Genomic DNA, 15,751 nt, shown 5'->3' on the forward strand with positions numbered 1-15,751 from the left:
TCACGGTCCTATTAGGCATTATGGATTGGAATATTGGAGGTTGACTTTCTTTTCCCTCCCTAAATTGATTTCATATCATAGTATTAGATTATCCATTGAAGCAATCTCTTTCCGGCGATTATCCATTGATTTTCTTTGGGAGGGAAAATGGAATAGATTAATCTATTGATTTTCTTGCAGCAATCTCATTTCGTTGTGATGTTATTCTCTAATTTCTAGAAAAGCCAGACATTCATACGCAAATGGAAAATGGATTAGATTAATTTAATATGCATTTTTCCTCCCTAAATTGATTTCATTATCTGTACAAAAATTTTGTTTGAGTTAAATCTAATCCATTTTCCCTCCTAAATTGATAACTCATGTTGGTTGTACAAAACCAAAATTTAATTAGAACCAAAATTGATGATAAAACAAAGAAATATCAAAAACAAGAGAAAAAACCAACATGCAATTCGAAAATACCAACATGCAATTATTTGAGTTAAAACTGACTGATATGAACCAAATGTATCATAACAATCAAACGACTCAAACATGATTTTTTCATAAGAAAATAGTCTTCCATTATCCATGGAGCGTCTTCACGGTTCACAAAACTTAGAAACTCATAGACATAATTAACCATTTAATATATCGGTTAAAAAAATATATAATAAATTATATTATAATGTTTAATATATAATAAATCGACCAAATGAAGTGAAAGAGTAAAGAATAAATCTATACTTCACTAATTTCGATGTGAAGAGAGATTATAAATAATCGACCAATGGAAGTGCAAACAAGTATACTTTCTTCATCATCATCACCATCGAAATTAAGAGACCCAACCGAGACCTCTAGACTAGTAAAGAGATCCTTCCAATCTTGAAAATTTGAAAACTAATTAGAGAACTATACACCTATAAATACTAAATAAAACACAACAATGAAAGTACTTACTATAGAAATAAAAAACAACAATGAAAATACTTACTATGCCCTAATACTTTCTGAATATTTATTTATGGCCTAATACTTTCTGAAGATATAATCCTAATCCATTGAAACAATCTCTTTATAAGAATTATCCATTGATTTTCTTTCTAGGGAGGGAAAATGCGTATTAGATTATACTCATCTCTTTGTATCATAGTATTAGATTATCCATTGAAGTATATACCAAATAATTTGTTTTGCAAAAGATGTTTTGCATGTGCATAATATTAAAGATACTTTTTTGGTGAAATATAATGGTCATACATGTTTTACTCATATCATTTTTTGTTAATTGTTTGCATCAACTCATATATTATCTAAGAGTCACAAGTACTCAATATTGGTTTATCTATTACAAAATTCTAAATGGTTTTCTTAAAAAAAGGGGGTTTTAAGGCATTATATTTTAATTTTCACACATATCTTTCCTATTATTTTTTGTTATATTCTTATTATAATAATCTTTTTTTTATAAATATAGATTTGTTCCATTCATATAAAAATGATCTCAAAATATGAAAATAAAGAAGACTACTTTGATTATTCAAGTCGTCCGTCCACGCTACAACCCGGAATCCACGTCGCTCCACGTCAAGTTAAAACGCTTGCTCCAATACAAAACAACCACGTGGCGATCTCAACATAATAGCCGTTAGATCTGCCACGTTGTTAAATCATGACGAAGCTCACCACTCACGAGAAACCAAAAGTGTACGCAATTAAACAGTACACACATCTACTGAATCATTTCCTATATACGGATCTCTCAAGCTGAATCATCACTTATAACCCGAAAGCAAAGGAGTGAGCAGAGAACGGAGGAAGCTCTACGATCTAATCTAACAATGAGGAAGAGGACGCTTGTGTCCGTTTTGTTCCTTTTCTCGCTTCTCTTTCTTCTTCCAGATCAAGGTAACACGATCTTACGCAATTTGTTCTTGGTGTAGTGTAGATTTGCTTGATTTGAGTATAGAGATAAGTTTTTGCTTGGGATCTCTATTTGCTAATGGTGATGAGGTTTCTATGGTATGTCTGATAGGAAGAAAGCTACACGCGAATGCGGAAGATAGTTCAGATGAGGTTACAGATCCACCCAAGGTGGAGGAACCAATTGGTGGTCACGGCGGTTTATCGACGGATTCCGATGTAGTTCATAGGTTAGTGTTTTTACGGTGAGAAGAGTTTCGTTTTCAATTTGCTTAAATAAATCACGCCTAATTCGAATTCGTTTGATTTGATTAGAGAGTCTGAGTCGATTTCAAAGAAGACACTTCGCAGTAGCGCGGAGAAGTTTGAGTTCCAGGCTGAGGTTTCTAGGCTTATGGACATTATTATCAACTCTCTATACAGTAACAAGGACATTTTCTTGAGAGAGTTGATCTCCAATGCTTCTGATGTAAGCTAGCTTGCGTCTACATGGTTTTTGTGCTTTTTTTTGGATAGGTCGTTATTATATAAGGGGAACTAATAAGTGTTTGTGATGGTAATTTTTTTTTCAGGCTCTGGATAAAATTAGATTCCTTGCACTCACTGACAAAGATGTTTTGGGTGAAGGTGACACTGCTAAGCTTGAGATCCAGGTTAGCTACAAGCCTACAACTTTATTTGTTTGTTTTCAGCTTCTTATGGTATGAAGAATTTGATTTGTGCTTTGAACTTTGAGAATATTGGAAATTAATTTTCCTCTGTTATCGTTTGGTTAAGTTGTGTTTAGTGCAAGCTCTTTTTCTCTTTTTAAGCTCTATAAGTATGCAATGATATGCAGATTAAGCTAGACAAAGCCAAGAAGATTCTTTCTATTCGGGACCGGGGTATTGGTATGACCAAGGAAGATTTAATCAAGAACCTTGGTACCATAGCAAAATCTGGAACATCAGGTATGTTGCTTATGTGGTGATACGTTTTCCTGCATAATAGCTCGGATCAATCAAATTCTATGTATTCAAGATCTTGCCTTTTTTTGCAGCTTTTGTTGAGAAAATGCAATCAAGCGGGGATTTGAACCTTATTGGACAATTTGGAGTTGGATTTTACTCTGCCTATCTTGTTGCTGACTACATTGAAGTCATTAGCAAGCACAATGATGACAACCAGTAAGTTGGTTTTGGCTAGGGTTCTGTTTGGAAAAATACTTGTATGCATGCAAAATCATGCGAAAAGCTTTTCTGATAATTTCTTTTCCATTATCAGGTATGTATGGGAATCAAAGGCTGACGGTAAATTTGCTGTTTCTGAGGATACATGGAATGAACCTCTTGGACGTGGAACCGAAATTAGATTACATCTTAGGGATGAAGCTGGCGAGTACCTAGAAGAAAGTAAACTTAAGGTGAGTAATATTTTGATAAACAAGTAATCCCTCCTTTGTTACAATTTGCAAACCAAAGTTACCCAATGCAAACTCTTCCGAGGTGTTCAACATAATTATGATTATGGGTGCACTGCTTATCACTGTGTATTGTGTCATTGTGGTTGCTTATGATCATTGTTGTCTACTACAGGATTTGGTGAAGAGATATTCTGAATTCATCAACTTCCCTATCTCCCTCTGGGCTAGCAAAGAGGTTGAAACCGAGGTCCCAGTTGAGGAAGATGAATCAAATGATGAGGAAACTGGTGAGTAATAATGAAACATCACATTATAATTTGTCTGCTGCAGTGTCCTTTTTTCCAATTCAGGCGGCCCTGATTTTTGTTAATGGTACTTTACTTCAGAAACCACCTCTACCGAGGAAGAAAAGGAAGAAGATGCTGAGGATGAAGACGGTGAGAAAAAGCAGAAAACAAAGAAGGTTAAAGAAACAGTTTATGAATGGGAGCTTCTGAATGATGTTAAGGCTATATGGCTGAGAAGTCCAAAGGATGTGACGGAGGAAGAGTACACTAAATTCTACCACTCTCTCTCAAAGGTGAAAATCATGCGTGAAAAAATTATACTTGTTACACACTAGGTGTAAAATTTTCGTGTGGATTTTCCTGACCCCAGTTGCTATACAGGATTTTACTGACGAGAAGCCAATGGCTTGGAGTCACTTTAATGCTGAAGGTGATGTTGAATTCAAGGCTGTGTTGTATGTTCCTCCTAAAGCTCCCCATGATTTGTACGAGAGCTACTACAACAGCAACAAGGCAAATTTGAAGCTCTATGTCAGGAGGGTCTTCATCTCTGATGAGTTTGATGAGCTTTTGCCTAAATATTTGAGTTTCTTGAAGGTAATTAATTGGAAAGCAAATTAAGGGGTTCCTTCAATGCAAATATTCAAGGGCTAAATTCCTAATGTGAGTTATTTCTGCAGGGTCTCGTTGACTCTGACACATTACCTCTAAATGTATCACGAGAAATGCTTCAACAACACAGCAGCTTAAAGACAATTAAGAAGAAGCTTATCCGAAAGGCACTTGATATGATCCGCAAGCTTGCTAAAGAAGACCCTGATGAGATCCATGATGATGACAAAAAAGGTATTCCATAAAACAATCTTCTTGGACTTTGACTGTTCCACATCTTTTTATTACGTGATAGTTTCATATTTCTGAAATATGGTCTAAACTTATTGAATTGTTGGTACACAGATGTGGAGAAGTCTGGTGAGAACGATGAGAAGAAGGGTCAATACACAAAATTCTGGAATGAGTTTGGCAAGTCGATTAAACTTGGCATCATTGAGGATGCTGGTAACAGAAACCGCTTGGCAAAACTTCTTCGTTTTGAGACGTATGTTCTGTTATTTTTTATACAAATCTGCCTAGTTAATTGCACCAGCAGGCTAACGATTTATAGTTTGCTGTTTTCAGAACTAAGTCCGATGGAAAATTGACTTCCCTGGATCAGTACATTAAGAGAATGAAAAATGGGCAAAAGGACGTCTTCTACATTACCGGAAGCAGCAAGGAACAACTCGAGAAATCTCCATTCCTGGAGAGGCTCATCAAGAAGGGCTATGAGGTTTGCATCAAATACGATTTAAATTCTTCTATTGTAGATCGCCAACTCGTGAGACACGTTCTTATATTTGTGTTCTCAGGTCATCTTCTTCACGGACCCAGTTGATGAATACTTGATGCAATACCTGATGGATTACGAAGACAAAAAGTTCCAGAATGTGTCAAAAGAAGGACTGAAGGTTGGGAAAGATTCAAAAGCCAAGGAGCTCAAAGAAGCATTCAAGGAGCTAACCAAGTGGTGGAAAGGAAATCTCGCAAGCGAGAACGTGGACGATGTCAAAATCAGCAACCGTTTGGCTGACACTCCCTGTGTTGTCGTAACATCCAAGTTTGGATGGAGTGCAAATATGGAGAGAATTATGCAGTCCCAAACTCTCTCAGATGCTAATAAGCAAGCTTACATGCGCGGAAAGAGAGTCCTCGAGATCAACCCAAGACACCCTATCATCAAAGAACTCAAGGATAGAGTTGCTAGCGACCCAGAGGTACAAGAAACAAGATCCCTCAATTCATTTTTAGTTACCTTGTTTCTATTTTATAATCAGATGAGAAATTGATCAAAAAAAAATCCAATAATGAATTGTCTTAGGATGAGAGTGTGAAAGAAACAGCACAACTCATGTACCAGACGGCGTTGATCGAGAGTGGATTCATACTCAACGACCCAAAAGACTTTGCAGCCCGTATTTACAACTCAGTCAAGAGCAGTCTGAGCATCAGCCCTGATGCAGTAGCCGACGAGGAAGTCGAGGCAGCAGAGGAACCAGAGACCACTGAGGCTACTGAGACGAAATCAGATGACTTGGCTGGTGGTCTAAACATTGAAGCCGAACCTGTTGAGCAACAAGAAGAGAACACCAAGGACGAGCTGTAGATTTCACTTGTGATGTTTTCTCTTTTGTGTTTACTCTGCTCTCTTAGTTTAAAGCAGAACATCGTTTTACTCAAATCACAAGATTAGTGTTTTATTAAGCAGTTTTTGATGGATTATATATATGTAAACGCACTACCTGCATTTTGGAGAGATCAACGATAAGTTTTGTCTTTCAAGATAAATATGATCCTGCAGTCCAAGTTTATCTAGTACGAATTTTGAATACGAGTGTTACTTATTTTCAAACAATATGACTTTAGCCATATAAATAGATGCTCTCTGCTCTCTTGGCTAAATTAGCCACCTAGAGTGCTCGGGTGTTATTTTCCACAAAATTTAGTTTAGAAAACTTATGACTTTTGAAAAAAATTCAAACAGATAATCTGTAAAGCAACAAATTTTATATGGAAAAAAGACTTTAATCAATATATTAGTGATAAATTTGCTTTTCAACATATTGTTTTATCTTGTATCACTTTAAAATCATAAAAAGAAATGGTCAAAATACTTTTGTGAGATCACAAAAGTCTTGAGCTTGACCCTTAAGAGAAGGTATATATAGAGGTGCTGATGACATCGTAAATGCTCTTTAAACTCTATCTCTTAGTCTTTTTTTTTTTCTCTCTCTTCCTCTTTCGTTTTGTGAATATTCCAAACTTGATTTCTCCACCAAAATACTTTTTTTCTTTTGAAAAGAGAAAGAGAAAAAAAAATAGTGATGATCATAACAGTTCTTCATTCTCCTGTCTCATTCTTCTATTACATCATCCTTAGCTTCCTCTTCTTCCATGGTACGCAATATTCATATCTCTTACAATTTCATATATGTATATGAATATTTCTATAGAGAAATGTTAATATTAACTTATTATTAAAGCATTGCATTTGGTAGGAAGTGATGGTGCTACTATCACCATCGTAAATCGATGTAGCTTCACCGTCTGGCCGGGAATTTTGTCCAACTCCGGAAGTGGCGACATAGGCACCACCGGTTTTGAGCTAGCCTCCGGTGGTTCACGTTCGTTCCAAGCTCCAGCTAGCTGGTCAGGTCGGGTTTGGGCACGAACCGGTTGCAACTTCGACTCTGATACAGGCCAAGGCACGTGCTTAACCGGAGACTGTGGCTCTAACCAGGTAGAGTGTAACGGCGCGGGAGCCAAACCTCCCGCTACACTCGCCGAGTTCACAATCGGGTCAGGTCCAGCAGATCCTGCCCGTAAACAAGACTTCTACGACGTGAGCCTTGTGGACGGTTACAACGTTCCCATGTTAGTGGAAGCAAATGGCGGGTCAGAAGGTACTTGCTTAACAACGGGATGCGTAACGGATCTAAACCAAAAATGTCCAACGGAGCTCCGGTTCGGATCCGGGTCAGCATGCAAGAGCGCGTGCGAAGCTTTTGGTAGTCCAGAGTATTGTTGTAGTGGCGCGTACGCATCACCAACCGAGTGTAAACCATCCATGTACTCAGAGATATTCAAATCGGCGTGTCCAAGATCTTACAGCTACGCGTTCGACGACGCTACGAGTACGTTCACATGTACTGATGCTGACTATACCATCACTCTTTGCCCTTCCTTGCCTAGGTAGGTTAACTATATTTTTATGTTTTTGTTTTCGTTTATTTTTTATCCCACTTGCTTTTATTTTGGTCATGCACACACGACGAGCTTAGCTAGCAAAGTAATGTGATTGGCTTGAGCCAGGCTAAAAAAAAGAGGTTGATTCTTTCTCTTTTTACACGTAATAAAGGAGTATATAATAGTCATCCCATCAACGAAAAGGAAAACAAAAAGGTTGTTATAACACGTACAATAATTGGCCTACCATTATGTAACAAAGAAACCATAATATAGTTTAGTCCTGTATTTTATCTAAGAATCAAAGAAATTAACTATTAATTATTCTGATTAAAGTTGGAATGTGTTGTTTACAGCCAAAAGTCAGCAGCGAATGGGTGGAGAGAGGGCGGTGGATTGGGAGAAAGCTCACCCTCACCGTCGCCATTGTCGACGTGGTTGTCCGATGTTTTCACCTCTGATTCCTCAAATGTTCTTCAGTCTTCCCAATATTTACTCATCTTTACTATTTTTCTTCTTCTTCTTTTTCGGAAATTTTGAAAACGAATTTCTCACTTACGGGTGCATATTCTATATCCTATTACATTTATATGTTTTGTGATTATAAAATTTAATTTAACCAAATTTATTTCGGTTAATTATAGCCTAAATTAAATTCCATGCAAAACCGTAGCAAATGTAATGAATACGAGATGACACTTTAAGGTAGACGTGTGATGATAAGTCGCACATTAGCAACGTACCAACATAATAAAATACTACTAATTGAAAAGGACTCGTGTATATTTATAGATATATAGTATTGTTTTATGTTTTGCTTTGATGATGGATGATGTGTCCGATAAGAATTTACATCGATGGAGAGATGACGAGAAATGCAAAAACTTGAAATGTAAAAAAGGGAGAAAACAAAAAAGAACAAAAGGAGGACAAAAAGATAACAGAAACAAAGGAGGGAAAATATGAAAAGATCATGATAAGGCAAAAAATACAACATCTATAGAGACTTTCCTAAAGGATGAAGTAAGACGTAGGAAAAAGTAGACAGAGTTATCAGATGATTCTGATATGAGATCAGCTAAAGATCTATCGGATTCATCTTCTTGATGATTATGTTGTCTTTATACTCTGATGTTTGCACTTAGTCCTACATACTTAGAGCTAGACAATTGTCTTTATTGGGTCCGGTCTTGTGAGAAATATCAGATGAAAGAGACTTTGATATTAAGTAAAGTAGGCTAAATCCTTGTGTTTCACACATGTATGGAAGAAATTAAATTCCACCTGAACTTAGGTAAATTAACGTTTGTTGTGTATTGGAGACGGTACGTAAAGTCCTACTCAAAAGAAATTGATGCTACTCAAAATATATGTATTTGTTGACATAACGATGACTCTAGCACCAACTACCAACCCAAAAGTTTGGTCATTTATCTAATAGTTTGTTTTTAGAAAATTTAGAGTATATTACTTGTTTGGACCTAAGCATATTGTAAGAGCCCCTTCATTATTTATTCATCTCACGTTTTGTTCTTCAATCTTTAAAGTTTAAACTTAGCCTCAAGAATCAAGATCTAAACAGGTCACCAAACGTATTTCCAAAGTGATATTGCTTCATGGTACAGTATCATTCTATTATAAATAGTAACAGCATTTGCCAAAAAAAAACTATGATCCTATGGATGTCACTGGGTAAAGAATAGACTATTGAGGAGAATGTAGACTCAAGATGCCACACTATTATTCATAAGTACAAATCATCAGTCTGCTCACTCTGCATTTGCTTCGCCATGGAACGAAGGAACTGATTCAGAGACTTTTCAGCAGCCACCAATGCAGCATCAACTTCTTTCTGCTTCTCCTCTGTTGTGCCTTTTCTTTGTTCATGAACCAACTGTACTTTCCGAACAAGTTTACGCAATTCCTATCAACAACAGTAGGACATAAACAGAAGTTAGATAATATATCACTAAACCAAATGATGCTTTTTGGATCATACCTGTTCATAGACCCATACACTTAATAAACAACTCATGCACATATCTATATCCCATATTTGACTAACCTGTCTATCGAAATCAACACTCTGAAGAGAATAAACTTCCTTTGTTAGTTCCACATTTTGACTGATTAGGCCATCAAACCATCTCGCAGCCATAGCCATGTATTCGTCTGACCCCTGAAGTTATTCTTTCAAAGATTAAATGAGTTTAACAGCAAACAACTGAACCATGCTTTATGTTAACAACAAACAGAGTTCTCTTCATCCAATTCCACATGTAGTCACTAGCTGGTTAAAAGTCTATTCATGAATGTTCGCAGAAGTTTCAGAGACTGCTAAAAGAAGCTCCTTGTTCCTCTTAAGAAACCAGAATGTTCTCTTCTCTACTTTACTAGCCGGTATATCCTTATAAATTCCTCTTTGACTAACAACAAAAATCTCCCTAACTATATAGAATCCAATCTCCCATTCACTTACTGAAGTAATCCTAACAATGTAATTTTAACTATCCCATCCAGGAGACAATTTTCTTGTCTAATCACTAGATATCAACGTTATACTTATATTGAGATTTTTCTTGTTTACACTTACCTCATCTTCATCTGCTGACTCTGTTTCTGTATCATCATCATAGCTTTCTCCTGCATCATCTGCAACATCCTTTGCTGAACTAATCAGCGCTTGCAGCGTTGTGTGATCACCCTGCTTTGTAGCATGTATCAGAGTGTCCATCAACTCAGGTTCAACTTCACGCAACAATTTCCCTGAGAGCATATATACCATATTAGCAAAACATTTCACTCAGATCATTGCCTAATCGTAAGATACAAAGATCAAATCCTCCAACATTTCAATCTAGTTATAAATGATGTTTCTTTTTCCTCACCGATATAGTTGAAATGTCTACGCTTCCCTTCTCGAACATCCGAGCCTAGTCTCTGCGGCAAAACAACAAACATCTTATGTGCATTGTCCCAAATATACAATAAAAGTAGCTACACCGTCCAAATGTACTCAAAGTAACTACCTTCCCAAGCATCAATGCATCATAAACCTCTTCACCAAGCGACGCAGCTCTACGATTGAGAAAAAGCCAATTACTTTAAAACCAGAAATACCAACACAATCTATACAAAAGTGAAAGATTTTGAGAAGCTTACCTTAGAATCCGCTTAACCTGATCACTAGAGAAGGAAGCAAGTTCTAACCCCCATTTGACGGCGCGGCGAGCGTCACGCTTCCGCTGGTTACGGCTCCTCGACGAGTCAGACTCGGAACCATCGCTATCACCATCGTCTTCAGCAATAACAACAGTTGGAGTGAGAGCTTCCGGTGGCGCGGGACGAATTCGCCGACGAGGTGGAGACCTCTCCGTGGAGAAAGACGGACAGAGAAGAAGAAGAGTGGGGATACAAGAAGGTGGGCTCGGAAGCTTTTTCGAAAACAAATGGCGGAGATTACGAAAATGGTGATTACATTGCGGTGACAATTGCCTTATTGGTCGTATTAGTTGCGCCATTGTTGCTTCTACAAATCGTTCCAAGGTCGGAGCTTTATCTATAAAGCTCTCTCCTTTATACTATATGAGTTTTTATTTTTTTTTCCTCTGTTTAGGTAAATCTCTGTTTCAAATACCAATTGAAGTAGAGTTAGATTCCAATCACATACATACACATCTTTCACAACTTCACTTAAAACTGTTATTATACACACAAAGAATTGATTTTTGTAGTTAAATTCTGGTTTTTGTTATCATCCGGTGAAGCTAATACGAGAGAAAGAGTTTGAAAATCTCCAGCCAGAGGAAGGTTTGATGTTGAGTGTTGTAGGTGAGAAGTTGAGGCCAAACGTTTCTTTTGGTGTTAGTGTTGAGTCAACGAATCCAAGCAATGTAGCTATAAGAGAAGCACTCTCTTTGCAGTGATCTATGTCTTTAGTGTTGATCCATAGTTTGTGAGTTACTTGCAGGCTTCTACGTTTTGAGCTCAACTCAACACCCCATTTCTTATAAACTTCTTCTTTTTGCTTTCTTCCGAATTTGTTTGGTATTTGCTTAGCTAACCATTCTCTCTCGCGTGTTAGTGCTTTGGCAGCTTGTTTCCTCGATATCTCAGACGAGTCTTTTAGAAAAGATAGCCTTCTGAGTTCGACTTCCATGTAAACAAAGTCGGATGGATCGCCTTTGAAGAGCAAGAAAAAGTAGGTTCTGTGAACCAAAGGTACATTACATACTTCCCAAAGCTCTACTATTTGGCTTTGTTGTCTCTCGAATTCTGATTTCTTGTCACCATCATCTGTGTTTTCTGGTTTCATCGTCTTTGTCTCAGTATCACTATGATTCAGCTCATGCGTGGAATTGTGCTGCAGTGCTCTTTCTTTAAGTCCTGCCATAAATTCATGGAAGCTACTTCTACAAGTATCTGTATCGGAATCTTTAATGCTCTCTGCGTCCACTGAGATAGGGGACTCTGAATCAAAGGATGGGGTAGAGGCCTTGAATATGAAGCCTCCACTAGCAGCAGCAGCAGCATATGCCTTTGTAAACAAGAGACTTTCTCTGCAGCTTCGACTTCTTCTCATCTTGAAGTGATCTCCTGGACTCATATTCTCATCTATCGTATTGAAAGAAGGAGATTGTTTCTCTTCTGCTTGCATACTCATAAAGTATTCAATTGTCTTCTGCATTTCCTTCACTTTTTTCTTCAGAGCCTCATATGTGTTATCATCTTTATCAGAGTCTCCATACACTTCTACGCATTTCTCTTCCTTAGAGGGTGATTTATTTAATTGCTCTGACTGATCCACTGATAAATTATGTTCTCTCTCTTCCTTCTCTGAAGTCCAACTAAATTTGTGGTCTTCCTTCTCCACAGGTTGTTCGGTCTCTTGGGATTCTTCTAACATGTTTATAGTTAGCTCATCTTTGGCTTCAAGTTCTGTAGAGCCTTCAGAGACTTGTACACATTGCTCTTCCCCAGGGGGTGATTTTGTGACTTGCTCTGACTTCTCATCCCTAGAAGAATACTGTTCCATGTCTTCTTTCTTCGAAGATTGCTTTTGTTTCTCCAAAGACTGCTCAGTCTCTTCGACGCCTTCTAGTAGCTTCTTTATTACTAGCTCATCTTTGGCTTCAAGTTCTTCAAAGCCTTCATAGACTTGTACACATTGCTCTTCCTCAAGGGGTGATTGCGTGACTTGCTCTGACTTATCATCCCTAGAAGAATACTGTTTCATGTCTTCGTTCTTCGAAGATTGCTTTTGTTTTTCCAGAGACTGCTCAGTCTCTTGGACGTCTTCTAATAGCTTCTTTATTACTAGCTCATCTTCAGCTTCAAGTTTACCATATAAACTCAACTCCGTATCTATTGTTTTTAAAGATGAATCAGCATCTTCCTTTTCGGACTCATCGGGTATAAAAGATTTGTGGTTTTGCTGCTCATATTCTTTCTTTTCAACAATGTCGCCTACTGAGTCTTGGATTTGAACTCTTTCTGCTTCTCCATTGTTCACTTCAATGCATCTAACCTCTTTGCAAGCATCTTCTGGTTCTTGGGTGGTGCTTTGAGCCATCACCTCCCACTTATCATGTATATCGTGCTCGGGAAATTGAGGGGTATTATCATCTAGAAGGAAACCATCCTCATCAGGAGAGTAAAGGTTACTCTTCCCCAAGTTATTTAGCATACGAGGCTCATCAAAATCTGTGGAATCGTAGCTGCTTCTTCTTCTTCTGCTGTTATCCATTGAACTTAAAGATGAGCTCTCATCCGCTGTTGATTTAAGCAAATTCTCTACCCTAGATTGAGCTACATCTCGTTGCCATTTAAGTTCCTGGATCTGTTCCTCCATCTGCAGGTTGTTGCACAAGAAATGAGTAATATTTTCTTTAATCAATAAAATGGAAAGAAGCATTCAACAAACCTTTGCAATCAACTCTTCTTTCTCCTTGAGCATTAATGTGTAGAACTCTGAGGTTGAAGAAGAAGAAGCAGGTCCAAGATTCTTCAACTCATTCTCCATTCTCGCCAGTTCCCGCTGCAGTTGCTTCACCAAGGCTTTCTCAGATACAACCATATTGACTTGAGCATTTGTGGTCACCTCTTTAGCACAGCTTGCAAAGAGAAGTGTGTTTCTTGATTGTTCGAGATGACTACGAGCAGGGCTCATTGTACAGATGATAGCTGTTCTTGCGTTTCCCCCCAGTGAGTTCTGAAGTATACGTGTTAGCTTTGAGTCTCGATACGGTATGTGCCCATTTTTCCCTTTGCTGTAGTACTTTCAAAAATATACTATGTCAATACTTATTGCCAATAGACTTGACAGAAAACTACTAAGTTGCTGCAAAAATGACCTTAGTTTTCGGATGACAGTTCCGAGAGTAAGCAAACTCCGATTAATGTGACAGCCTTCTTTGAGTCTTGAACCAGCTGATAATGTCTGAGAAGCACGTTCACTTCCTGCTAGATCAATAAAGCACACTGATGCTGCAAGAGTCGCTGAGCTCTCTGGAGAAAATTCTCTATTCGAGTTTTCAATTGTCTGCAAGAGAAAAAAGTATTAATGTGACTTTGTGAGTTGTGACAATATGTGAGTTCATTAAAAGATGAAAATAAGTGTATACCAGTCGGAGAATCTGATGAGATCTGGAGCTAGCCTCATTTAAAGACGTCTCTCCAATCTTCCTCTGAGCTGCAAAAACCACAGATCCAATATATATCATATTTGCTTGGTAATCAGATTATGAAGAAAGAATTGAGTCTGGTTAATTACTTTCGCATATATCAAGGAGTTCCTCTAGATGGTTTCTGTCTGTGAGAGTCTCCTCTCTAAGTTTCTCAACGACCGTTCCTCTCTACCAAAAGTTAACAATGATTATAACATCAGTCAATTAAATAGATAATGATGATGATTAGAGTATTTACTGAAAAGAAGATGAATGTGACCTCAGGATCATCTAAGAGCCTAAGTGGAGTGTTACTATCTTCACAAAGGAGATCCCTCACAGCTTCATTGTATATCTCCATCGCCGAGAACTTTAGTGTGAATTTTCTTTCTTGTTTATGCTATAAAGGAAACAACAGAGGATCTCAGAGACTTAAATATAGATACCAAAACAGATGAGTGAAGGGAGGTTAATAATGTATGTAAAAACCTTATCAATGTAAGCAAATATATCATCCATAGCATATTCAGTGATTCCACTCATCGTGTACGTTTTCCCACTACTTGTCTGTCCATACGCGAAGATGCTCGCTGCAACACAAGAATCGGCTTTAGCATATATATCAAAATGATTGATCATAAAAGAGAGATGCAAAAATTTCTTACAGTTAATTCCAGAGAGGACACAAAGTGCAACCTCTTTGGCTCCATCATCATAAACTTGCTTCGTGGGGCATTCGAATCCAAACACTTTGTCTGTAACACATCAATTGCTACATTAACGTACCTCAAATCAAAATGGTAAGAACGAGATGCAACTCAAATTCTTACCAAATGTATAGGAAGACTTATCAGGCAGATTATGGAATTTGCAGATGATTGTGGTGTCGTTGATGCATTCCCAATCACATCTATCGTTCCTCGTCTCCTCTTTCTCGTTTAGCGGCCTAACCCTCACCGACACCAATATCTTCTCTTCTCCTCCTGCCGCCATCTTTTCTTGATCTCTATATATCTCTGTTTTTCAAATCCAAACGCATTAAAGAAGGATGCGCATAAATCATTTGATCAAAATTTAAATGATCAGACTTTTAGATATCATAAACATAAAAAAGCTGTGATCAAACTTTTTCTCATCGTATCAGAAAGAAGCCAATGAAAAAAACCTTTCATTGACTAAACCTAATCGTCGACATGTATAAGACTTGGCTCACCTTTTGATCCTCACAGCATTGCTGCAAATTGGGAGGAGAAAGACATTTTTAGATTGTGAGGGAGAAAACTTAAGAATTAAAGTTTTAGTTTGTATAAATTCCATATTGAAAATGAAGACATAAGACAAATCAACGAAAATTTGTTGGGAGATAAGAAGAATGAGTCAGCCAAAAATAATAAATGGGGGTCAAAAACCTCCTCTGTGGTTTCTCCTTCCCCTAGGTTTCTTGTTTTTTTCAAGATTGAGCTGTCTGAGAGAGAACATGTCGGCATGGCCGTTGGAAATTGTTTCGACCACCAAGGTCTCTCTACTAAAATAAGAATGTTGCCAATTTTAACCTCTTTTACCTTTCCCGTTACGGTAATTACACGACTGTCTTGCTGTACAAGGAAAGTTAATGTTGTGTTTATGACAAGTTAAACAATAAAGCATTGACCAGAGATCCAGTGGTCCAAATTTTAAGCACAGAGATTTGATTGTTTTGTTTCATA

General features: G+C 37.6%; 4 protein-coding genes and 1 long non-coding RNA gene across 8 annotated transcripts; 3 read left to right on the plus strand and 2 right to left on the minus strand.

The window, feature by feature from the left end:
• Positions 1-1,654: 1,654 nt before the first annotated feature.
• LOC104731040 (endoplasmin homolog) lies at positions 1,655-5,982 on the plus strand. Its single transcript, XM_010450295.3, has 15 exons — positions 1,655-1,893; positions 2,021-2,138; positions 2,224-2,377; positions 2,481-2,561; positions 2,747-2,858; positions 2,948-3,074; positions 3,172-3,310; positions 3,483-3,597; positions 3,697-3,890; positions 3,979-4,194; positions 4,278-4,443; positions 4,555-4,696; positions 4,777-4,927; positions 5,007-5,411; positions 5,516-5,982. The coding sequence occupies exons 1-15, from the start codon at positions 1,827-1,829 to the stop codon at positions 5,798-5,800; spliced, it is 2,472 nt and encodes an 823-aa protein (XP_010448597.2). The 5' UTR covers positions 1,655-1,826; the 3' UTR covers positions 5,801-5,982.
• A 383-nt stretch (positions 5,983-6,365) lies between these two features.
• On the plus strand, positions 6,366-8,018 carry LOC104731042 (thaumatin-like protein 1). Of its 2 annotated transcripts, none has more exons than XM_010450296.2 (3): positions 6,366-6,591; positions 6,678-7,386; positions 7,737-8,018. In XM_010450296.2, exons 1-3 carry the CDS (start codon positions 6,519-6,521, stop codon positions 7,918-7,920), a joined length of 966 nt encoding a protein of 321 aa, XP_010448598.1. In that variant the 5' UTR covers positions 6,366-6,518; the 3' UTR covers positions 7,921-8,018. The 2 variants fall into 2 exon arrangements, with proteins under 2 accessions (XP_010448598.1, XP_010448599.1); XM_010450297.2 differs by having other exon boundaries at positions 6,386-6,591; positions 6,693-7,386.
• Positions 8,019-8,947: 929 nt separating this feature from the next.
• Positions 8,948-10,917, minus strand: LOC104731043 (uncharacterized). The gene is made up of 6 exons (XM_010450298.2): positions 10,543-10,917; positions 10,410-10,458; positions 10,269-10,320; positions 9,974-10,146; positions 9,446-9,559; positions 8,948-9,304 (listed from the first exon to the last, which is right to left on the minus strand). The coding sequence occupies exons 1-6, from the start codon at positions 10,899-10,901 to the stop codon at positions 9,125-9,127; spliced, it is 927 nt and encodes a 308-aa protein (XP_010448600.1). The 5' UTR covers positions 10,902-10,917; the 3' UTR covers positions 8,948-9,124.
• On the plus strand, positions 10,516-12,821 carry LOC147930289 (uncharacterized). Of its 2 annotated transcripts, XR_015574611.1 has the most exons (4): positions 10,516-10,926; positions 11,465-11,601; positions 11,710-12,156; positions 12,256-12,821. It is a non-coding gene; the product is annotated as an uncharacterized LOC147930289 (long non-coding RNA). The 2 variants fall into 2 exon arrangements; XR_015574612.1 differs by lacking the exon at positions 12,256-12,821 and having other exon boundaries at positions 11,710-12,217.
• LOC104731044 (kinesin-like protein KIN-7I) lies at positions 11,008-15,566 on the minus strand. Of its 2 annotated transcripts, XM_087478569.1 has the most exons (11): positions 15,455-15,566; positions 15,259-15,279; positions 14,876-15,061; positions 14,711-14,800; positions 14,535-14,635; positions 14,326-14,445; positions 14,153-14,234; positions 14,004-14,071; positions 13,734-13,921; positions 13,304-13,649; positions 11,008-13,231 (listed from the first exon to the last, which is right to left on the minus strand). In XM_087478569.1, exons 3-11 carry the CDS (start codon positions 15,036-15,038, stop codon positions 11,135-11,137), a joined length of 3,255 nt encoding a protein of 1,084 aa, XP_087334695.1. In that variant the 5' UTR covers positions 15,039-15,061; positions 15,259-15,279; positions 15,455-15,566; the 3' UTR covers positions 11,008-11,134. The 2 variants fall into 2 exon arrangements, with proteins under 2 accessions (XP_087334695.1, XP_010448602.2); XM_010450300.3 differs by having other exon boundaries at positions 15,259-15,566.
• Between the last annotated feature and the right edge of the window lie 185 nt (positions 15,567-15,751).

Source organism: Camelina sativa, chromosome 12 (assembly GCF_030686135.1).
Source record: "Camelina sativa cultivar CO46 ecotype springtype chromosome 12, ASM3068613v1".
Classification (NCBI taxonomy): Eukaryota; Viridiplantae; Streptophyta; class Magnoliopsida; order Brassicales; family Brassicaceae; genus Camelina; species Camelina sativa.